We start from the raw sequence: 25,630 nt of genomic DNA on the forward strand, positions 1-25,630 counted from the left end.
GCATTGTCAATTGTGGCCACGAGATTTTTGCCTACAGTTAAGCTAATGCAATATAGCCCTCCCTGCTTTGCATAGCTGATTATTAGCTATGTTGGAGGAGCACCCCTTCATCTGCGTTGCATAGAAGTGGTAATGATGCAAGCGGAGGGTCTTTTGGGACAGCACTTAGGAAGTCCCCTCTCTAAAGGAGAAGGAGAGGTATGAGCCAACACTAAGCCTAGCATAGAGAGAGGAGGAAATAAAACGATCAAAGCGCAGAAGAAAGAGAGCAAGAAGTCAAGAAATCTCCAGCAGGCACAGAAGACACAATCTGATCATATGGAAGGGCAGTCGTTCATAGTGTAAGCATCAAGAGCCCAAGATCCCGGAGTGCGCGTTGGAGGTGTACAGGGGTAATCCGGGGAGATTAGCAACAACAGAAGAGAGTGAAGAATGAGCGAACACGTACAGCAGCCAGAGAATGACCCGCGTCCCCAATATCAGCATAGGGGCGGTGGGGGGAGCCCTAACCAGTGAAGGGTTTGTGCAATCAGGAAGGATAAGACAGACTTGTGAAGGGAAGTTTCGAACCTGCTCTTGGGACAAACTAGTTGTAGAAGGTGCCAACACAGGATGCAGGCGCACCACTCATGGCTTCTGCAATCCTGGCTGTTTACCAGAAGCACAAAGATGAGAGCAGAGGACAGACCCCGTACACTCTGATTCAACGTACATAAATATTTATTTGGACTAAGCTCCATGGCAGCTAAAAGAGAAGTGAATGAAGGTCTGTAATTTTGACTAGTCATGTTAGGATATAGTACTTCTTTTGCATGTACATGCCCGTTCAAGATAGAAGCATGTCAAGAGGACCCCTGTGTAAAGGCAGGGTAAACGGCTTTGTTATAAGTGCCACAGAGTGGGTTTCTATCCAAAGAGAAAGTTGCTGTGTAAAGTTAAAGGCATATTCACTGCCAGGACTGTGGGAGTAATTTCAAGGTTTATGAGGAAGAGAAAGCAATATTTCCATGTATATTTCAGTATAGGACTCCAGAAGGATAAATTATCCTAAGTGCTCCCTGGAATATGATTGAGCCCATCCTGGTTTTTAGAGAGCAGGATGAGACCAGCGGGAGGACCCCAGGGACTGCACCGGTCTGTGGTGTCTCGAAGCTGCGAGCCCTGTACTACCTGCGGGGGTCGTTCTGAGACCAGCGGGAAATAGAACAACACAGGAACAGAACCGCCGGCACCACAGCAGAATAGGTGGCGGCGGCAGCGGCTGATCAGCTGATGCGGTAAACTGTCGTCAGCATTACAACTACTCTTTGCTGCCTAACTCAACAGGCGTAAGCGGGAAAAGGTGGCTAACGCGACAGGCGAATGTTTGGAAAAGGTGCCTACTCTGCCCCATTCGTCTGATGAAAAAGGTATTTACTTTGCCCCTTTCGTTTTTTTCGTCTTTTTCGTTACTGTTTTTGTGCAAGACATCTTTGCTCAAAATGGCCGGAGCCATAAACTGCAATTAATTGCCCCCTCGCACCGCCTGAGTCCACGAGGCCCCTCAGCAGCGCATCCTGAGATCACTAAGATAACCAGATTGTAGATAACACTCCCCTGGAATGCAAGGTCCGAGCCAACTGGAATAGAATGTGAAACTGCTTTCCCTGCCTTGAAAACAGCAACAACCAAAAGAGGACTAACGACTCAACCCCCTACTTGGCGGCCGCTTTGGCGGCCATCTTGGACTAGTCATTCCCACCAGTTGAACATTAACCTAAGAACTGGCCATTTATACCAATCCCACCCATCACAGTCTTGCATAGCACTGCATCTAATTCTTCATGTGACTAACTGTCTGCCTTCTATTGCAGTATTATATATTTAATGGTTTTTGCACTTCTTACGTAACCTGCTCTCATGTTTTACTGTCTGCCTTTTATTGCAGTATTATATATTTAATGGTAGTTTACACACTGTATATAACCTGCTCTCATGTTTTACCGGTTAAACACTAGAATCTTAGTCTCTATTGTAACTTAAGTTTGCACCTATAATGGTACTAGTATATAGTTAGCATCTAGTCCAGCAGGTATTTAGTACTCTATCCCTATTTGCATAGTGTACATTTTGTAAGCTGTTGTTTTGTAAGCATTTTTGTAAGCCGATCCCATCTCACTTTTATCCCTATTATGCACTGAATGCCACATCATATACCTCATTAATTGGTAATCTACACCCAGTCACTTTATACTACTGGATTACATTGACGCCACCCTTACATTTTGGGTACTTCTGGACACTCAATAGCATCTCGATGGGGTCCATTTAACTGATTGCTACCTCATATTTCCTTTACTTCACGGTGAGCTGCAGCTACTCGCTGTTTACTCCCGGACGACACCGACGGCTACCCCTCATTTTGGATAATTGGCCACTCACTAGTGTCCTATTCATTCATTCTATGTAAGCTACGGTTGACATTTGCTTTTGCACACATGTATTACTATTATGCCCCTCGGATTCAGTAATTCAATAGTAGCTTGCCCCATTTGTATATTGTATATGCGGTAAGCCACATCCCTATCACTCACCATTTTTTGTTCGCTACCTCATTCATTTATTTGTTGGTTCTTCGTTATAAGCTACCTCAAGATGTTGCACTGACTACTACTACCTCAAGGTACTCTGCGCATAGCATTACTGTGCATGCACCAGTATCACTTTAGGCCCTTGCAACTGGTTAGGACAGTGCACCCTCCCTCCTACACCCTCCCTCCTACACCTACCTAGATTGTCCTCCCATCATTAGGACAGTGCACCCTCCCTCCTACACCCTCCCTCCTACACCTACCTAGATTGTCCTCCCATCATGGAACCTGTCGGCAACCACACATACAAAATCAACTACCCACCCTCACTCACTAAAAAAGCCGCTAAACGTTTTAAACACAGCTTCCTGAGGTCCCACCCTGAAACTCCTTGTGCAGACACCTACTTCTCACCAGTCAATGGTTCACTGAACATTGATATCATCTTCCACACCACACGCAGAGCCCAATGGAGAAACACGTTCCGCACCTTACTCACCGTCTCCACCTCCAGGAATTTCGCGCATGGCCTAAAACTCTCCATCACTCCATCACAACTCTTCCCGGGCAAAACAACCATAACTATATACAATAACGGGATTATCCTAATTCAATCCACAGACAAGAACCTGGAACTACTAGACAACCTGTTCCCCACGTTCAAACAGCACCTCGCCAGTCATCGGACCCCCACTCATAACACCCGCAGGCCTATCACCCCTGAATTCACAGCCCCCAACCACAACCCTTCTAACCTAGCTCAACCACAAATCGACACGCACCTTCTCTCCACCCCCGGCACCCTAGACGTTCACCCACCTAATGTAGCCACCTCGCACTCCACATTTACAAACATAGATCCCTCACCCACACATTCCAGCGGCACCCGCTCCCCCCCCTACAACCTCACCTTGTCACCCTCCCATACCACACTCATTCCCGTCCCCCCTGACACCACATCCTCAAGCCATATTCACTCTAACCCAGCCCAACGCCAAAACAACATGCACCTCTCCGTTACTCCCGACACCCCAGTCACTCATCATCTACCCTCTCCCCCCCCTACAACCTCACCGTGTCACCCTCCCATATCACACCCATTCCCGTCACCCCTGACACCACAGCCTCAATCCACATCCATTCTAACCCAGCCCAAAACAACCTGCACCTATCCTTCACTCCCGACACCCCAGTCACTCACCCATCTACCGTATCTACCTTCCTCCCGTCGAGCACAGACATAGATTACTTACCCTCTTGCACCATCCACCTCACCCCTTCCCCCCACACACCAGCCTTCATCCCCTTCACCACCCCTGATACCACAGCCCCCACCCAAAAAGACATGCATCACCCCTTTACTCCCGGCACCTTAGTCATTCTCCCACCTACCGTAGCTACCCCGCATCCCTCAAGCACAGACATAGATCTCTCTCCCTCTTACAACAACCACCCCACCCCTTCCACCTACACACCAGCCCTCATCCCCGTTCCTATCACCCCCGTCCCTCACACCCCTGATGCCACAGCTCCCTCCCGCAACCGGCCTATTCTAGATCAACAGCAGACCGACACACACAAAGGCAAACCCCACCCTTTACCCCCACCCTTTCTCAGCCCCCACTTCCTCCCACTAACTAATCACACAGAACACGCCACCCCCATCAACTCAACTCGACCCCATCTTCAATCCCACTTCCCCCCCAGGCTCACCCCCCACTACCCAACATCCACCCCCGCCACCACAAATAAATGCCCATCCTCCACCCTGCACTCTACGCCCACCACCAATACTCTCCCCCGCACCAACAACCTCTCCCCTATGTCATCCACGCCTGACCCTCCCATCCCCACCTCCAACACATGTCCCACTGCGGACCACATTACGGCCTCACTCCTCCAACTCAAAGAAGACATGTACATCATCAAACAACAACTACTCTGTCTATCACACTCCAGTCACCCCTCACCCAACACCCTCCACCAGATCAAACAAGACATCCACATCATCAAACAACGGCTCAGCACACACCCCAGACATCACTCACGCGCCTCCACCATCACCTCCCCTCCCAACTGGTCCCCCACCCGGGCGGCGAACTCTCGCACTCGACCCCCACCGCACTGGACCTCAATCCCCGTTCGCAATCGTGAAAACCGCCCCCATCGCTCCTGCAACTCTCTCTCGGACCTAGACACAATCATCCTCCTCCGCTCCTATGACTCAGCTCCCCTTAGCAACACACCCGACACTCTCACTGCCATACCTACGATTCACCCCAATCCCCTTAGACCCCCCACACTGAATAACAGAGTTGCTATACACAGTAACCTGAGTAAAGTCCCCCTCGCTCTAGAACACCCTTCAACCCTCGACACACCCCGTCTCAAATGCACTCTCCTAAACTGCAGATCAGCCGCTAGACACTCCACCGCTATCGCTGATCTCATCCTAAAATTGGATCTTGACTTAATGATCCTGACTGAAACATGGCTAACAGAATCTTCTGCACCTATAATGGACATTCTGGTTCCCCCCAACTACCACATTACTAGACTTGACAGGTCTGGCAATAAAAAAGGTGGCGGAATCGCATGTATATACAGGAGCAACCTCTCTGTCCTGAAAGTACCTTGCCCTCCCCTACCCTCCCCAACGTCCTGTGAATACATCAGCCTAGATATTATCAGTGAGGGCAAACCGATCTGCACTCTTCACGGCGTCTACCACCCACCCGGTGACAACCTCACCTTCTCCCAACAAATCATGGACATGATCTCAACCAACTCAGGGCGGCAACTCACACAAAAATACCTTGGGGACTTCAACCTCCACTGGAACGATCATAAGGATGCGGTGGTAAAAGGTCTGAAGAACTTCCTTAACGCCCTTGACCTTACACAAATTTGCAACAGCCCAACACACAAGAAAGGCTCTACCCTCGACCTTATCATCTCCAAAGAGGCCTCTATCCAACTTGAATCTATCCAACCCTGTGACTGGTCGGACCATCATATTATCACGTTCTTCATCAATGAAAAAGTTAAATTTAACCCTATTCAATCCGCCAGGCCCAAAGTCTGGAAAAGAGACATGAAAAAGCTAAACTCAAACTCTCTGACCCCCAACTGTTGCAACCTACTACTTCCTCCGGCTGGCGTTAAGGACGTCCAATCCCTGACTGATCACTATCTTAACAATATGACCACAATAATTAATGAAGTTGCACCCTTGCAGCTAAAAAAAAGCCACCACAAAAATCTCCAATCCCTGGTACGACGGGAGTCTCAATGACGATAGACGCGCCATGCGAATGGCAGAGCGTTCCTGGAGATCAGCTCCCTCTGCACTGAACTTAAAAAACCTGAAGAAAAAGAGAAATGCCTACTTCAGGAAAATAAAACGATCAAAATCAGTCTTCTTCAGCCGTCAGCTCGACCAAGCCAAAAATCGTCCGAGAAAGCTGTTTGAGCTTATCCGAACACAAACCAAAGAACAACCCCAAGCTCTCAACACTATATGCGAAGCTCCCTCCTGCGAAGACTTCGCCTCTTTCTTTAACCAAAAAACTGACAACATAAAGAATGATCTCCTCATGGACGCAAGCAGCTATCCCAAACCCCACCGCATAACACCCACTAAACCAAAAAACAATGCAACCTGGTCAACCTTTGTCACCTACACGGAAGAAGAAATTGGCAAACTGCTCAGCACTCTGAAACTATCCAATCACCTCACGGACCCCCTTCCTGCTAACGCTGTCAAAGTCCTTACCCCGTCGCTCCTTCCACTCTGGACCAAAATTATCAACAGCTCACTTCAACAAGGGATCATTCCCGACTCCCTCAAAGTCGGACAAGTAACACCCCTGCTAAAGAAACCTACAGCCGACCCCTCTGACCTAAACAACTACCGTCCCATTACCAACATTCCGACTCTGGCCAAACTGCTGGAAAAATGCGCACAAATACAATTGACTAAACACATTACTCAATTTGATCTCCTCAACTCTCATCAATCAGGCTTCCGAGCTAATCACAGTACGGAAACTGCCATGATTCACATAAATCGACGACGCCCTCCAAATACTAGATCATAACGACACCTGCCTCCTCATCCTCCTTGATCTCTCCTCCGCATTTGACACCGTCAAACATGAGAGCTTACTCGAACTATTAAACACAAGAATGGGCCTATCTGGAACTGTGCTCAAATGGTTCACTTCCTTTCTGCAAAACAGGTCGCAGAAATTCAAGAGCAACAACCTGATGTCCGCACCAAGACCCGTATCGTTAGGCGTCCCACAAGGATCCTCCTTATCCCCAACTTTGTTCAACCTAGTTATGGAACCCCTCACCACCTTGCTGCAAGAATCCAATGTACACTTCCACATGTATGCTGATGACACCCAACTTTCTCAAACTACAATCACCCAAAGACATCACGCTCTTGAACTCAACGATCAGAAGCACCCAATCTTGGTTGGCCGCTAACCATCTCAAACTCAATGCCCTAAAAACAGAGTTCCTCCTGATCTCACCTCCAGCGAAGATCACTACTGCACAAATGTGGCTTAATGAACTAACGGCGCTCAATGTCCAACCCACCATCGTGGATTCAGCGAAATCTTTGGGCATAACACTTGACACCAATCTCAGCATGCAGGAACACATCAACAAAGCAACTAAGGGAGCAAACTACCAAATCAACACCCTTAGGAAACTTAAACCTTTCCTTCCAGCCAAAGACTTCCAGACGGCGGTACAATCACTAGTCATACCTCGAATAGAATACGGCAGCACCGCCCTCTGCGGTCTCCCCCTAGCTACTACGGCACCCATAAGAGCCTCTCTAAACGCCGCAGCGAGACTTATCACTGGATCAAAAAAAACACTCACACATTTCCCCTGACTTCAAATCATTGAACTGGCTGCCGTTTGAAGCCAGAATACACCTGAAAATAGCTTGTCTGACCCACAAGGCTGTCCACCTGAGCTCACCTAGATACCTCGCTCAGAAGCTGACGATTTCTGGAGGCTCCAGAAACACTAGAGGCACAAACAACCTTCTGCTAAAGCCTAAAAGATTCCGCAAGGAAAAAACCTTTAAACGCTCTTTCTCAGGAATGGCTCCCAGGATTTGGAACTCGCTCCCCCCTGAAACAAGGCTTATCACCTCTACCATACTTTTCAAGAGAGAAGTGAAAGCGATCCTCATGGCTAAATACACTTGAACGACTACTGAGGAAAAACTACAAAGACTCGACACTCATCTGTACTACTTGTTCGAACCCTTGTACTTTTATTTTTGACTTTGAAATTGTCTTACTTGACTGTTTTATGATATCACTTCAATGTACTGTTAACATGATTGATGTATCTGCGTATACATGCTCCCCTCCTCTGTAAAGCGCTCTGATATCTGCGAAGATCTTGTTCGCGCTATATAAAACTTTCAAAATAAATAAAATAAAAATAAATGGTGAAGCATAACACAAACAGGGTGTGTCAGGGTACAGTAAACACAAACTAATGTCCTGACTGAAGACAGAGCCCTGCTTTACAGAAATATAAAACACTCCGCTGATGAGGGTCTATACATGCAGGACACTGTAGGTGACATTTGAATTGAAGGGAGGTCGTGTCCTACAGCTCATCTCCTCGCCTCCAGGTTTCTGAACTTTGTTCTAGAAATTCCCAGACATACATTTTGGTGAGAGTTAACTCCACCTGCAAGCAACGTTGTACGCATACTAACCACCTGGTAAGCATGGCAACCTTCTGCCCAACCAATACTCGTTCCACTGATTCGGTCATGCACAGTACTCCCAGAGCAATAGAAAGACACACATACAGTACTTGACTGACACTGGCGCACCCCCCCCCCCCCACCCTCTCAAGCCTTTCACAATACACACAGTGCACTCACCTGCTGCTGCCTCCGATACTCTTCTGCACTGGCGGACAGAGCCCGAGCAAGAGCCAGATCCTCTTCTTCCTGTGAACTGAAATCATGCGACCGGTCATCACTCACTGCGACAAGAGAACAGCTTGCAACAATGAATGAGCGCGCAGTTAAGGGGGACTCGGAGAGCCTGCTGGTGGCAAGTCTTTCGCAGTGAAGACCACAAGAATAAGAAACGTTCACACACATTCATGGGGAGGAGTCGTTGCACAGTGGAGAAACAAACAAAACAAAGAGTTACCTGGGTACGGGCGTGGAGGTCGCAGACTCAGCAAGAGACATTTCCAGGGCTCTTTGTAAGGCCTCCTCTTCACTCTAATGCACACACAAAAAAAAGAAACGTTAAGCAGATAAATAAACTCAGAAGATAATGTCACTAACCTACAAAAGTTTGCATTCAGGTTACGCCACGATGTTACCTTGATCAGAACCAGAGCACACCCTAACAATCTACATTGTGTTTACACTTTGCCGTGACCTCAGTCTCACAAACATAGATTCCCCTTGAAGGCCTGAACTCTAATCCAATGACGGCTCAGTCCAGACCCACCAAGTCTCAAGGAAATCTGAATTCAGTCTACATTGGAAAGCTTGAACAGTCCGGACCCCCAAGCTCTTATTAAAGGCCTAGATTCACTCTGCATTGGAGTGCTGGCTCAGCCCAGACTCCCAGGACCTCCTGAAGCACAAGCAATCTGTCTACGCCAAGCTCTACTTAGTTTAAATGACAGCAGCATCTCTTCAAATGCTTGCACCCCAAGCGCAGTGGGGCACCACCACTACTGGAAATGTGAAAAAAGTACATGCACATCGAAGAGTGTGGGTACGTGATCAACGAGTGTGGGTACGTGATCAACGAGTGTGGGTACGTGATCAACGAGTGTGGGTACGTGATCAACGAGTGTGGGTACGTGATCAACGAGTGTGGGTACGTGATCAACGAGTGTGGGTACGTGATCAAAGAGTGTGGGTACGTGATCAAAGAGTGTGGGTACGTGATCAAAGAGTGTGGGTACGTGATCAAAGAGTGTGGGTACGTGATCAAAGAGTGTGGGTACGTGATCAAAGAGTGTGGGTACGTGATCAAAGAGTGTGGGTACGTGATCAAAGAGTGTGGGTACGTGATCAAAGAGTGTGGGTACGTGATCAAAGAGTGTGGGTACGTGATCAAAGAGTGTGGGTACGTGATCAAAGAGTGTGGGTACGTGATCAAAGAGTGTGGGTACGTGATCAAAGAGTGTGGGTACGTGATCAAAGAGTGTGGGTACGTGATCAAAGAGTGTGGGTACGTGATCAAAGAGTGTGGGTACGTGATCAAAGAGTGTGGGTACGTGATCAAAGAGTGTGGGTACGTGATCAAAGAGTGTGGGTACGTGATCAAAGAGTGTGGGTACGTGATCAAAGAGTGCTGCTTTCTTTCAGTAAATCGAAAGCAATCGCACACACACACACACACACACCCAGATAACTTTTCCCTACACATCTACACACAACACTCTTACAAATCGACGAGAATATTGTGGTGCAGTACTACTAGCTGCGGTGGAGGTGCTAATAGTGGTGATTGTTAAGGTGACCAGGTTGGTGGCAGTGGTGGTGATGATGATAGTGGAGGTAGTGGTTATGTAGGTGAGAAGGGCGAGGTTGCAGTTTGTGACAGTGACAGTGTTGGTGGTAGCAGCAAGCAATACACCGTCAAGGTCTCAAAAGGTTATGCACAGACACTACCTTCTGGGGACCATAAAACAGTGTCTACTACTGGGCGTTCAGTACCGGAAAAAACGAGCCACCTCGAGAGGTAGATTGGGCAGACCAGTAGCCAAAACGAAGTTCCAGGGTACCAATGAGGGAGAATTATAGCAAAACATAAGATCACTTTGAGCAGTAGTAAAGTGTTAGCAGCTAGACTTGTAAACCAAAGCGGTATTCAGACTAAGGTGGGACATCAAAATGGTACCCCCCCCACTCTGCTTGAGTGTGGCTAATGCTTCAGTAACTTAGTAGCTGTGAGTGGTAGAGGTGGCAGTCTATTAATAATTCAGGGGTGTAGGAAACTGGCTATATATACTACACCAAAATGAGGTATAGTGTGTATAGAGAGTCCAGGTGACTCCAGAGGTAGGCAGAGGTTAAAGTTAAATAGAACCTTACTCTCTATTTGTGGTAGAGTGGTCGAGCAGTAAGGCAGTATCAGATGGCAGTGTTAAGCATTTGATGTACACACTCAGTCAGCCAATGAATTCACACACTCAAGAACTGAATTCTAGGCCAATTGTTTTTGTATAAAAAAATATACTGTTTATTTTTAGAACCAAGCAAGCCTAGCACAGGTAAGCATAAAATACTTTTCAGTAATACGTTGCTGAATATAGAACAGTTAGAGCTTGTACTTTGTTTGATTTACAGGGGAGGCAGCAGGAACACTTAGCACATACAGTACATTGTAATAAATAGGATTTTTCAGTAAATTACAGGTAAGTTACTTTGTGCATTACTTTTCTTACTCAGTGCTGGATACCTGGATTCAGCACTGGGACATTTCCTGTAAACAGGTAAGTAAATACGTTTTGGTTATTTGTGCGATTTTTAAAGAATATTGTTAATTTCAAAACTCCACACTTAGAAACTTTTTGAAAGGAAAATTGTCAGGGTTATCCTATGGAGGAAAAACAGGTTATCGGTTCACAGGTAAATAATAGACTGTGGGAGCTAAGGTTCTGGGTTAGACTCCGGGGTCCCCCCCAGGGTCAGTGATACACTGTTGTTGCACCCTCAGCGGCACTGGGGCGGCCGGGTGCAGAGTGCTGTTACGAAGTCAGGCGCCCGGCTGTTTTCTATGGAGAATCTCCGGTTTGCAAAAGCACTGCAGGCAGGGAGACAAAGGACTTCTGGGTGTGACCACCACTTGGAGCGTCAGGTTGGGAAGTTAAGGGTTGGTTAGACGGGGATGTGCGCCATGTTGACTTTTTACTTTGGTCTGCACCAAAACACACAGCCTGCAAGGGCAGTGTGTGTGTGCGCGTAAAGGTATAGGGCCTCTAAGCGTGGCACAATAAGTACTGCAGCCCTTAGAGGTCTTCCCTGGTCACAGTGCCCTGGGTACCTGCGGTACCATTTACCAGGGGCTGTGGCCAGAGATGTTAATTGGGTTAGTTTTGGGGAAAGCACACAGGCCCTGGGAAGCAGATTGCCAGGTACCCAGGGCACACCAAGAAAAAGTGCATCAGTAGTCTGGCAAAAGTGGGGTGGGTTACTGCAACAGAAACCCATTTTCCTACAAGGGGCACAAGACTTTACATGCAAGCCCTTTGGGGCAACAACCTTCTGCCTAGACTCGATAAAGGTCCGTCTAGACCTAATAACTGAGGTAAGATGCTTTCATCATTTCTGGGAGATGAATCAACACCACAAGACTGTATACATTGACAGTATAGAAAGTAAAATGATGATTTCTTTTGGGAAGGCTAGTTAAGCAAACCTTGAACATAATAGCAAGAAAGTACACATCTGGGCATAACTCCAAAGACCAAACCAAAGCCATACTGAGAAAGACTGCAAAAAATTGGGATGCCCAGAAAAAAAATAGCACAGGATGGCAAAGCTTTAATAAACTGTGCCGGAGATTTATTCAATAGTGCTAGCCAATGTTTATAGAATTTTTGGAAATTTGTCAACTGACTAGACCAACAGTTTATATCCTACTTCTAGAAAACGCATTGTATAACAATTTGCAGTGGTAATATTCACATTGCATATTCATTGAATATTATATAAACATACAGATTTAAGATGAGTTAAGACATTCTGAAACATATAGGATCTGCTATCATCCAAGGCCTGAACAGATGGGTCTGTACTCTTTACACTAATCTAGCTCTTCAGTCCGAGCTCCATATTCGGTTTACACTGGTCTAGCCTTTATGTAGGAGCTCCATTGCACTCTGTTTACACTTGCTTAGCCCTTCAGCCCGAGCCGCACTGCACTCTATTTACACTGATCCAGCCCAGAGTCTCTTTTCCCTCAGTCTCAGGCCCTGCCTCCTGCCTGTACTCTAGTATCATTATATAGTGAGCATGGCATTGTGGGATTGCCTTGATGGTATCCTTTGAATTCCCAACAGCCTGCCCACTTTACGCCTCCCTGTTAGGCTGCATTCCGCTGCCTGCTAGACAGGGTTGATGGTGTCCCTGAAAAGGCTGCCTTCCACCTCCATGAGCCAGCTACCATCCTGATCCTGCCGCTAGTATCTTGCCATGCCATCTATGCGGGTCCTGCACTCATCCATCACAAGAAAAAATCCGTTCAAGTCGATGGGCAAGCTTCCAATAACAATTCCACAATAAATCATTGACACACTGCTCCCCCGCCACAAAACCCCCAAGCAAAAGGCGGTCTTGTAGATATTCAACCTAATTAACCACAGCCTGTGATGTAGTGGAGGTTCAATATCATCCACACCTTGGAGTCCATAAGAGACATACCAAAGTCAACTTAGATCAATGCAGAGTTCGAGGGACTCCTGTATCTCAAATTCTTATTTCCTGCAGAGATAAAACAGACTCTTACCAATCCATTCTGAAGCTCGTCCGCAATCGGCACCGCAATGGGAGGAGGCGGCGATGGACGAGGTTCACTCGGCCTGCAAGCACAAAGTGGAGAAGAGCATAAGGTCAGAGGGGAGAATTAATATCTTTACAACATGGGTGGGCCGGTATAAATGTGGAAACCAAGATATAAGCATACAGAAATTAAGCCGGAAGCATTTTCACCAAAACTGGTACTTTTGATACTAGCAGAGGATACTCTTATATCCTCAACACACAAGCTTTCCAAAGGAAGTGTTAACTGTAATCCTTCATGGGATTCTTCACTGAGGTCATGAGCAAGTTACTTACCCTTCGGTAACACTGTATCTGCTAGAGACCATCTAGCCGCAGATTTCTTACCTTAGAATCATCTCCAGGTGTCAGACTGTATCTGGAACGTTTTGGTGAGCAGTAACACCAGCAGACACCCATGCGTGCTAGTAGGTGGAGTCGTTCGGTTCCGCGTGACATCATCCGTACCGGAAGCAACGTGCGCAGTACCTATGCAGGCACCACCCTAGCACGCGGATGTTAGTTTCTTTTAGCGACTTTCCCTGCCAGGAATGCAGAGCCATGAAGAGCACGGACCACTAGTGTGTAAAACTAGGGCCCTGAAACAGGAAAACCCTGTCCCTAGAAAGCAGTTTACAGAGTGGGGAGGATTGGTGGGACAGTGAGGAGTCTGCAGCTATATCGAGTCTCTACCAGATAAAGCATTACTTAAGCTAACTAACTTGTTCATATGATAGAGACTTTGAGCTGCAGATTAATTTCTTTAGAAAAAAGATACCCAAGCAATATCTCCAGATGGGTCGGCTAAACAATTTCTCACCAAAAAGTTCTGCAGGATCAAAGGGACAAAGTGTCCTTCCCCACAGACTCGTCTAGGCAGTAGTAATTGGTAAAAGTGTGCAGAGAAGATCATGATGCCACCTGGCAGACGTCCAGGAAGGGACTTTGGCTACTAATGCCGTGGTCCCACCCTGTGCTCTGGTGGAATGAGGATGCAAACCCTCTAAGTGTTGCTCCTTGGCCAATGTGTAGCAGATTTTAATGCATATCCCGAACCATCTCGAGAAAAATGGTCGGTTTCTGCACAGCCTTTCCTTTTGTGGCCCCAACATAATCCACAAATAGTCCAGTGTCCCCCCAGGAATGGTCTTGTGTAGAATGCTGCTCTTTTTGTGTCCAGCGGGTGGAGTCTCTCCTCTTCCTTACAGAGAAGAGACGGATCGCGAAAGGTAAACAATGTCATTGACTGGTCTACATGGAACGGACTAGCTTCGGCAAGAAAGATGCTAGAGTCCGAAGGGACAGTCGGTCAGAGAAAAGAAGAGTTGGAGGGAGGCTGAGGGGACAGTGCCTATAACTCACTGGCCCTCTGGGCAGATGTAATTGCCACTAGAAAGGCAGTCTTGATGGGGAGGAGCCTGAGAGGACAAGAGTGAAGTGGCTCAAAGGGAGTGCACATTGGGAAAGTAAGAACCAAGTTAAGGTTCCATTGAGGCATAACAAAGGAGACTGGGGGAAATGTGCTGTAGACCTTTATCGCCTTAACCGCGGCGGCAATTCCGCCACGGTGCTGGCGTTTTAATAGGTGGGCGGGGATGCGACGGCCAACGGTCGTGCGCAGCACCAGGGAGGGAGTGCTTCCGTCGGCCGCTGGGAGCACGGAAGGGGCTATAGGAAAGTGTTTACATTAGGGGACTTGAAGAGAGAGTGCTAATCAGGTAGCCACAGAAAGGTAGAGATGGCAAATAAAGACCCTTTCAAAGTGCCCAATGCAGAGCCCTGCTGTGCTATGGTAAGGATAGCGACAAGAACCTGGAAGGGAGAGAAGATAAAGATTCAATCTGTTTCGCAGCACACCATGCCACAAATGATTTTCAACGGCCAGCATACACAGTCTTGGTGGAGGGACACCAGCCTGCCAACATTGTAGGCTTGGGGTGGAAGGTCGAAAGCAGTCAACTGTTGCCACTCAATCACCAGGCATGAAGGTGGAGCGTTGAGCGGTTCTGGTGGAGTATCTTGTCCAGCTGCTACGACAGAAGATCCTCCCGAAGGGGCCACTTGATCCAGAGCCTTAAGTCCATGCTCAACAGCTCAGGGTGCCAAACTCTCCAAGCCCAGGCCGGAGCCACAAGAATGAATAGGACCTTCTTGAGAGCTCCGGGCAGGAGTGGTATGGGTGGAAAGGCGTGCAGGAAGCCTGAGCTCCACTCGAGACGAAAAGCGTTAGAGTAAGAGGCACTTTGGAAACTTCAGTGTGCAAAACTGCTGACATTGTGCATTCTCAGTGGTAGCAAACAGATCTAACCAAAGCTCTCCAAACTGCTGAAAGAGTCCTTACATCACCTCTGGATGGAGAAGTCACTTGTGATCTGCTTAGCATCTTCTGATGAGTTTGTCTGCCCTGACTTTAAGAGAGCCTGCCACGTGTTGAACCACCAGGGAAATACCATGAAGCTCCAGGCATGTCCAGAGGCGCAGGGTCTCTTGATAAAACAGTCCCATGACCCCACCCACCCAGTTTGTGCAGTATCACGTGGCGGTGGTGTTTTCCGTGAACACCTGCACTAGCCTTCCCTTAATGAGAGGGTAGAAAGGCTTTCAATGTCAGCCTGATTGTTTAGAGCGCCAACAGGATGTGGAGTCCGGATTACACCAGAGACAGAGGCCTCTGTTCTCCACATCTCGCAGATATCCATCTCAGGAGGGACGCATCCGTCACTACTGTCAGATCAATTTAGAGAAAGGAGAGGGGTCTGCCGCTGACCCAACGGTGTTTTGTTAACGACCACTATAGATGTTTTGCTGTGGACTATGTCAGAGAGGTTCCCCTGACTCTGGAACTAAAGACTGCACTGCAGAGCCCGCATATGTCAGCGGGCATGTCACAAGCAGGAGGCAGGAGGCCATGAGGCCCAGCAGCCTTGGAGTCAGACTCACCGAACCCCAGGATTAGAGTCTGAAACATAGGTGGTAGAGCTTGAAAATGCTGGACTCGTTTTTCAGAATAAGACCGAAACTGCATTGGGTCTAGAACAACTCCAATGAAAGGAAGCGTCTGAAAAGGGGTCTGGTGTGACTTTGGCATGTTTATAGTGAACCTCAGCGCGTGCAGGAGGTCTGCCATAGTCTGGCGGTGGAAGACTACTGTATAGAACAAGCCCACCTTCAACAGCCAGTCGTCCACCCAAGGCATAGTGATCTGAAGGTGCTCGTGACCAACCTTGAACCGCAGGTAACATCTGTGGGAAGGCAGGATGGGAATGAGAAGTATGCATCCTGCAAGTCTCCCGGGTTTAGGGCAGACAGGACTTGAGTGCGCTGGAGCATTATGAATTTCTTCTTTTTCAGGAAAAAATTGAGGGTGCAGGCCTAGGACAGGACAGAGATTTAAGTGATTCCTGGGCACCAGAAAGAAGCAGTAATAGCAACCATAACCTACTTCTGCTGCTGGCACCCCCTCTATGGCTCCCTTGGCCAAGAGAGCGGCCACTGCCTGGCTGACTCCTGTCTGCCTGTCGCAAGTGGGTAGCATGGGTGGAAGGGTGGTCACTGGGGAGTAGTTGACTGTCCTCCCTTTCAGCTGCCTGAACCACACGGTCTGTGGGCACTGTGTCCTTGGCCTCGCAGGGGCTGCGAAACTTGCATGCCGTGGTCGCTGGGCAGGAAGAGACATGGCTGGCAGCCCCTTCCGTGGCCACGAAAGGAGCGAAAAGCAGACTGGGGTTGTTGAGGGGCCATGTACCTGGCCGTAGCCCTGTTATCCTTCAAGCGCTCCAACGCAGAGTCCGCCTTGTCTACGCGGAAGTGGGAGCCATCAAAAGGCATGAACATAAGAGAGGCTTGGACACCCCCTGAAAAGCCAGATGTCCACAGCCAGACATGGCGCTGTAAGGCCACCGACAAAGAAACCGCTCTGCCCAGAGAGTCAGTCGTGTCCAGCCCACATAGAGTTGTGAACTTTCCTGCATCTCTCTTGTCCACAATAGCTTGTGAGAGTATGGCACAGGATACCTCCAGGATCATAGGAAGAATCTGTGCAACCGAATCCCAGAATGAATGGTAGTAATGGCCGAAAAGCCATGCTGTTTTTTTAGACAGCAGTGCAGGCTGGTGGAAGAAATCTTGTCGAAGATGTCCAGCCTTTTGGATTCCCTATTGCTGGCGCGTTAGGGAATCACTCAGGATTTACTCAGTGGAGGCTTGGACCACCCCTCCCTCTTGGGGTGGGGTGCTGTGTGAGGAATTTGGGGTCCCCTGGGGTGGGGATTTGGCAGTGTAGCCATGGTAGGAGAAGCAACCAAGCCAGTATCTGCAGAGGTGTCCAGTCCACTGGCATCCGTCATATCTTCACATCAGGCGTCCTCAGTAGGATCTAGGGATTGGTATTCTTCAAGGTCCAGTAGACCCAAAGGAAAAGGGCATAGGTTCCAGCCTAGATGGCATGATTCCAGTCAGCGTCAGGCAACACCCATCCAGCTCCGTGTCGGAGTCAGGAGCGTTGACAGCACGGCCAATGCTGGGGAAGGTCAAGGTGGCTCGACCGGCACAGGTCCGGATCCATCTGTGGACCTGAGGGCCCAAATGGCACAGAGGGTGAAGCTTCCGTAAGAGCAGTAAGTGGGCCTCTCCCAAACCTGCAGGGTCCAAAGGGGCTCAAGCGGGGAAGAGCCAGACAAATATGAGGTGCATGGCCTCATACAATTCTCGAAATTGGGCAGGGTCCCTCCAGCTCCCAGAAAAAACAGGGAGGGATGGAGACGGCCCGGGCTCAACTGCAGAGCCAGGCCGATTGACGACGCTCCCTTATCTTGTCAGATGACTTAGATTGACATAGCGAAATCAAAGACCTGTTTGACTACTTGCTCCTTTTTCCCTTGTGGGACTTACTAGAATGGGATGACTTTGGCAGCAATGAAGATCGATGGCTTGCCGTTCAATCCATGGTCCTTCCTCCTACCCCCCCACTGTTGTTCTGGCATTTCCATTGCTTATGTGTGTATTCATGTGTCCTACTCTAGCGAGGAGTGCTCTATAACTTTAGAGGTTGTGGTGATTAGTACGTTCTGTCATTTACCATATATCTACGGGTCACAACTATGCTGTGGGTTGTTGCGTGTTCGGGGTGCCAGCGATTGGTTCCAAATCTATACTTTTTAGGGTTTCTAGCTGGATCAACAACTCCATGGAGAGGGATATGTTTTGGCAATCCCCTGGCCTCCTCCCACCGTATTGCAGCACTCTCGGCCCCTCTCCAGCAGAGCATTTCACTGTGCCAGGTGTATCCAGTAGGAGGTTTTGTTAACTTCCATTGCATGGTTATGGACCGTTTGGCTAGGATTAGGGCGAGGCCCACGAATCTGGGTTGTACCTTCTGTTTGGTCGAATGTTGACGTAGGCCTAGGAGACATTCCTTTACGGTGTTTCCCACATGTATCTGGGTGACTGGCGATATATGAAGCCTGATGAGCTTCCAGAAACTTTGTAAGCGAGGGCATGCCCATTTCATGTGAATTAAGTCAGCCTTGCTGAAGTGGCATCAAGGACAATGTATGTGGGAACATCTGTTGAAGTCGCTGCGGTGTGAAATAGGCTCTATGTAGTAACATACTTTGTATGAATTTAAAAACTTTGCATTTTCAGTCACTTTTTTGGGGTATTCCAGAATTCCAGCCCATTCCTTGTCTGAGCTTCCGTCCAATATCTTCCACCCATGTAGCTCACAAGTCTGTTAGCTCTATTGCGGCGAGTGCCCCTATTCCCACATATAGCCATTTGATAAGGTGTCGTCCCCTCCCCATGTAGTATAGGGTCTTAACCAATTCGTGGGTTGGGTTTTTTTTGTCTCTGGGGGTTCCAGTACTTCTTGAAGTATTGCAATAGTACGGCATGTATCAGGTATAGATCTGGCACCCCTGTTTCCTGCACAAAGTTCTCATGGTCCATTACAATACCCATCAGTGGGATGTTTCCTGAATAGGGTCGGCAACAGGACGTGTATTTTAATGCATGTAGGATACCTTGGTCCACATCACGCGCGGTGTATCCTGCTGTCCAGTAGGACAACCATTTTAGCTGACTCGCATAATATGCTCTGTGGTCGGGTACACCTAATCCCACTCTGTTGGTACCCAGCTGTAGTTTTTTTAGGCTTACTCTGCGTCTTCCGGCACGCCATATGAGATCAGAGAGTAGTGTCCATTGTTCTAACAGTGGCGGAAGGTATTATGATTAGCAAATTAGCGAAGTAATACAAGAGCTGTGGGAGAATCACCATTTTTGATATGGCCGCACGGCCCATTGCAGAGAGGTGTAACATAGTCCAGAAGGCGACACTCTAGCGTATTGACCTGATGAGCCTGGTAAAGTTACCCTCTAGCATGTTCGTATGTGACCAGTATATATGTATGCAGAGTTATTTAAAGGTGTGCTGCGCCACCGGTAAGGAGCATGGCTCCAAGGCAATCTCCTCTGGATGAGTACCCTCTAGGAAGAAGAAGACGTCAGATTTTGCTGCGTTAATGGCGCGGCCAGATATTTGTTCAAACCTATTGAAGATGTCGGGGATGGGGTACAGTATGCATTCCTTGCGAGAAATAAGCAAGCGCAGGCACGTGCGCAGACCACCATGAGACGGCGAGGAAGAGGAGGACGGCAGCCCGGGGATGCGGTAGTGAAGGTAAGGCTTTTTTCTTTAATCTTTAATGTGGTTTTAATTAATTCTTAATAGGGGGGGTGGAGGAGCAGAGTTCTACAGAGTTTATCCCCAACTCCGTGGACCTCTGTGTAGTGCCGCTCCGCCCAGGGTTAATCTTAATAAGGGGGTCCCAGGCAATGTTCCCTCTAATTATTTTCCTCTGTGTGCGGCAGAGTAAGGTCTCTGTGCGCTGCAGCCAAGGCTATGTGCGCCAAGAACCTGACCACGCATGTAGACCAGGGCTTTGAGTGGGATGAAAATACTCTGGGATCTTTCAAAGGGGCGTAACCGATGCAATCAAGGGCGTGGCTTAAAAGCAATTAAGCTAAAAATATGTGCATCACATAGTGTGCCACCCTACTGATATTTTGCTGCTTCTGTCATTGCATTCAGATATACAACACAAGTAACATTACACCTACAAGAAGCCAAGACTATTGGCTTTGTCAATGGTTGTTTCATGCATCAAGTTGGATAATAATATTTTAAATGCTTCCGCTCTGGTGGTTGGGGTTGTGGCTTAATACTCGAGCTGTCCATTTAGGAGATGGGTTTTTAGTCTCAAGCAGCCTAACATCCTGTGATTCTGGGCAAATCAATCTCCCCACGCATACAAAAATATATATATTAATAAATCATGTAAAGTGCTTCAATACTTTTGGGTTGAGTTCGCACTGTATAAAAACTTGCTGCATTTCTTTTCTAAAGGCGGGGTAGAAACCATAACAGATGGAGAAAGAATGAGGAAAATAGAGGGAAAGAGGGCAGAAAGGAAGAACGAAATATAGGAATTATGAAAAGTCAGAAACTGCGACAAGCAGGAGCGGTCAATAAAAGGATGGATACAAGGGTAAAAGGTTTGAGAGATGGAAGAGTAAAGTTATATTTGCATGGGTGGGTGCACGTAAGAATGGATTGAAGGATGAATGTTTGGATAGATGGATGGAAGGGTGAAAGGATGGGTGATTGATAAAAGGTGGGTAAAATGATGGATGGAATGGTAAAGGAAGGATGGATGGATTAGATGAAAAGACAGACGGATGGGAGCATGAATAGACAGGTGAAATGGACGCTGGATGAAAGGCTTAAAAGGGTGGAGAGATTAATAGATAGGAGGGATGAAAGGACCTCTTTTTTTCCTCTGGCGTGCAGACTCATACTAGCAAAAGCGGAGGTCCGGTTTTCCCTGCTTGTTGTGATCCACTCTAATCTGTGCCACTCCACTCGAATAAACTGCACAACACTGCAATCCACTTAAATTCACTCGACTCTAGTCCACTCAAATCCATTCCCCGCTTCTCTACTCCTTGCCACTCCACTCTATGCACTTCAATCTGCGGCACACGAACTTTTAGCCATTCTGAACAGCAGCCACACTTGTGTACGTCACGGTTAGAACATACTGCCAAGCATAGGTGACTACTGGCTTTACCAATTAATGTTTTGTTCATTTCTAACCATAAAAAGGGATTAGTCGAAGGTTGGCATACATAAATTTACTAAAATAACCCATCCCAAATATCAGGGAAAAAATAAAATAAAAGCAGACTAGTTTTTCCTGCTAGTTATGGCCCTGAAGTGAACTACTTTGTAGGCAGGTGTGCACCGAAGAGACCACGGCCGAAGTGGGCTGACTCATTCTGTGTTTTTCTTTTTTAATTGCTGGCTGACTAATCACAAATCTGCTGCTTCTTTTCATGCCAGTGTAAGGGAAGAAATGATTCTAAACATGTAATCGATGCGTTTTATAAAATCCTGCACACAAATAATTACACTTCAGTTTATCGGAGTCAGGGTTAAAAAAAATTGGTTGGTAGCGAAGGCAACTACAAAATAATAGCAGCAAACACTGTGTCTGTATGAACACGGATTGTTTTTCTAGTGTATGGGTTCAACAACCATGTAAGAACGTTGTACTCTTGACTGCTGTGCGTACTGGGCTAGCTCTGCGCCATGTTTGAACACTTGTGACGTTTCTGATCTAGAAAGGAGACAGCAGGGAGGGCGTTGGGAGGAGGAATGTAACTTTTTTTTTTTTTTTTTTTTAAAGTGCACGGTTAGCACATTGTATCCTATTTCTGCCCGAGAGAAGGGCCTGTGCGAAGCTGCAGCGGCACCAATGCCTATGTTTGGTCGGCCCGTGGTCAGTGCACGGTGGCAGGGTGTTGCACTTTTTTCCACCTTGTGCTGCTTCTCTGGCATCCTGCTGTTGTGGAAATGAAGCAAGTCAAAGCACGACGTGTGCTTCACACATCGCGCTTTCAGACTTGCTTCATTTCTTTTCTAAATACAACGCTGTAGGGTGCGGATTGTGGGACATTGTGAAAATGTTCCTGTTACTTGCAGCGCATGACGGGCGCTGTGATTAACAGGAATTCTTCCACAATGGCCCACAATCAGCACCCAGTCGCGCTGTATTTAGAAAAGAAATTAAGCAAGTCTGAAAGCACGATGTGTGAAGCACACGTCGTGCTTTCAGACTTGCTTCATTTCTTTTCTAAATACAGCGCTGCTGTGTGCTGATTGTGGGCATTGTCAACATTTTCCTGTTAATTGCAGCACATGACGGGCGCAGTGATTAACAGGAGTCCTTTCCCATAGGCATTAGGCAACCAGTAAATTGCAGTTTTTTGCCTTTCGCATTTTAAAAGCGGGCGGCGGCGAGAACATAAGCGCGCCACACACGGCACACAGCGCGCTCGGTGCCTTGCAGGTGCACAGGCGTGCACGTTAGAGGGATCCCTGGTACCTAGGGTACCCTTTACTAGGCCCTTACAGGGTGTCAGAAGTACCAATTGTTGGTATGTGTTTAGAGAAGAAGCTTTTGTACAGGGGACTTGGTTGGCAGGTACCCTGTGCACAACAATCGAAACCACATAAAAACTAGGAAAACAATGTCATAACCATGTCAAAAGAGGCACTTTCTCACAATGCACTCGAAACTCCGTTTTCAACATGACCTTGTAAAATAACTTGTAAAATGCACTAGTCTTAGCACTGTAAATTCTCCTAGTGTTTCTCACTGCCAAAAATGTCAATTGCCTTGTCAGCTGTTCACTTATCAAAACTGTCATTTGAAATACATTACACAGCTTACAATGGGAAGGTGTTTACTAAGGAAGGAGGTCACCAATATTTTGTTGGGGGGCGGGGAAGAGGACAAAACTTTAGGGAGGTTAATCTTGTTTTCTTGCAACACAGAATTCAGCAATATACCATAGCCTGTACAATCATTTAGTGAAAATGCTGCAATATGATGTGTTTAATTAGATTGTGGTAATTTTCTTTCCAGTAGTATTCTCTCAATGGTAGTTGAGAATAGTTTTAAAATTCGTCCTTAAAGTCCCACGGGGGAGGGGGAACCACTAGGATTCACTAGACTTGATCCATTAATTCTCAATATGCCATTACACATTTTATTTTGTTGTGAACTCTCGGAAGTTTATTTCTGAATGCTGCGTATTAGTAGTTACACTGCAAATGTTTAGTAAAAAATATGCTTTAAATGACTACCCTGGATCTGGAGCTGCCTGTGACATCCGCGTATATAGACAGATGAATGGATGGCATTGCAAAGTACACTAGGAAGGCTTTTTCTGTCCAAGCACCAGAGATCAAACCTTTCATTGCTGTGTGGAGGTAAAGGTCAGGGTTGCAGTTATCAAGAAGGATTGCTCTTCAAATTATTATTAAGTTAACACTGCACAACAAGTTCAGTTTCAAAACTAACAGCTCCCTAGCGAGGGCTCAGGAACAGGTTCTGCCTGAACCCACGGATCACAGTGTTCGCGTGCACATACCTGCTGGGCTGAGTTTGCGCAGCAGGACCAGGTCTCGAAGCTGGACGGCTAGATGCTGCAGCTGGATGGCCCGAGGTGGTCACAGATTTTGAAGAAGTTCCTTGGGCTCTCGATAGTGCTGCATGACTAGAGATGAAAACAAAAATCAAAGAGAGGAGCATCAGGACAGTCTGTTCATCCCAAATATTCCCATTTTCTCTACCAACATCCAACTCAAAATCATTTCAGTCTGGAATTCAGAAGCCACAAGAGAACATAAGATAGCTTTATGATACCATAGAAACAAAACGTGGATCAGCAATATCATTTTCTTCTCAGCTTGCAACCGCTACAGAATCTCACATTCAATTAATAGAACAACAAACAGTACACTTCGATGAATGTTCAATGGAACCGCAAATGTTGAATTAAGATCAGTCTGGTTTACAAATGTTTTTTTTTATGTACTTGCTTTTAACTGCCCCACACATGTAAGTAATACTATTCTTAGAGAACTGCCATGGCACCTTTGCCTCTCTTAGACTGAGAGCAGAGCACCACAGCGGAAACCATTTTGTAAAACGGTGCGGAGCTGGAGCTGCCTCTCTTGACAGCGGTCATATTATGAACAAGACCATTAACAGTCGGTTGCAATGTTTCACAGTTGGCATCAATTTATTCAGAGGGAACACAGACCCTCGACGAAGACACTGTCAAATGAAATGAACAAACTGGCAACTGTCAGAGGAGCACTAAGCAAAGATGCTCATTCTTCAGTAACCAACTTCACCTATATGTCCCAGGGACACTTGCAAAGACACTGCCTAGAGGTGGAACGAAGCTATAGCAAAGACACATTAAGTAACACTGCCAGGAGTAAACCACATAGAAAGGACATTTGGGGAAACTGGTTTCACGCTACTGACCTTGTTCCTATAGCCTTCATCCTTAAAATGGTCAGCGATACTGAAGGACAAACTTGCCCATGTATTTACAGCACATTAGTCTGTAACATACACTCTGCATCAGGGGTGGTGCCTCCATAGAAGGGCAGGGGCATTGACCCCTTGCCCCTACTACGTGCCACTTTATTGCAATTCTGACACTTTATTTTTATTTAAATATCGTAATAAAAATACTTCATCTGTACCGCAGCGTCTGCACAACATTCATCATTGCTTCCTTAATAGGGTGGGAAATCCACAGAGCTGTCTCTCCCAGCAGTAGGTGTGATTGGGACAACCAGCTGAGGCGTTTTAACTGCCTCGACTGAGCATGCCTGATTGGGCAGTATTATGCTGTAAGAAACCGGACATGAGCAGTTCAGGCTTACACCGTCAGCAGTCAAGGAGCTGGGGAAGCAGAGACATTCCACTGATCTAGGATGGAGCACTGCGTTCGCCTCTCCCAGCCAATCCTGGCACTACTTTTATGCTGTTTACTACTATAGATAGCATGAGAGCAGTGCTTACATTGGCTAGTTGGGAAGGCATGGAAGGATAATGTTACTTACCCAGTAAGCATCTGTTCTTGGCATATAGAGCTGTAGATTCACATGCTTTGCATACTCCTGCCATCTAGTATTGGGTCCGGATGCTTGCAAGTTGTGTTTGTTTGTTCTGAGAAATCTTTGCAGTCATAAGGTAAGGTGACTCCTCCTTTCGGAGATAGTGTGCATAAGCACCGACTCCATTGTTAGATTGCTTTCCCGCCGAGGACGAAAGTGGAGTTAGTGAGTGTAGTATCAGAATGTCCATGCATATGAATGTAAATTGACATCTACAACTACCACAGGAGACAGGGGAGGTATGCGAGCTGTAGATCACATGCTTTGCATAGACTATATAGCAGGATACTCCCAAAGCGGTGGCTAACCTGTAGTGGTTGTTTGAAACAGTGTTAAAGTAATGCTTGGCCTACATTTGCCGGTTGTCTCGCTAACACATCTACGCAACAGTGTTTGGTGAATGTGTGCGGTGTAGACCATGCTGCTGCCTTACAGCTGTCAGCCAGGGGAATA

General features: G+C 47.2%; 1 protein-coding gene across 7 annotated transcripts in view; it reads right to left on the bottom strand.

Moving 5' to 3' along the window:
• ZFAND2B (zinc finger AN1-type containing 2B) overlaps nucleotides 1-25,630 on the bottom strand; it is a 113,795-nt gene that overhangs the window by 50,313 nt on the left and 37,852 nt on the right. For all 7 annotated transcript variants that reach the window (XM_078679144.1, XM_078679145.1, XM_078679146.1 and 4 more), the window contains exons 6-9: nucleotides 23,632-23,757; nucleotides 13,103-13,175; nucleotides 8,777-8,850; nucleotides 8,500-8,575 (exon numbers count right to left, since the gene is read on the bottom strand). In XM_078679144.1, the coding sequence (XP_078535270.1) occupies nucleotides 8,500-8,575; nucleotides 8,777-8,850; nucleotides 13,103-13,175; nucleotides 23,632-23,757 (349 nt within the window). The remainder of the gene's footprint in view (nucleotides 1-8,499; nucleotides 8,576-8,776; nucleotides 8,851-13,102; nucleotides 13,176-23,631; nucleotides 23,758-25,630) is intronic.

Source organism: Lissotriton helveticus, chromosome 3_1 (assembly GCF_964261635.1).
Source record: "Lissotriton helveticus chromosome 3_1, aLisHel1.1, whole genome shotgun sequence".
NCBI classification, from domain to species: Eukaryota; Metazoa; Chordata; class Amphibia; order Caudata; family Salamandridae; genus Lissotriton; species Lissotriton helveticus.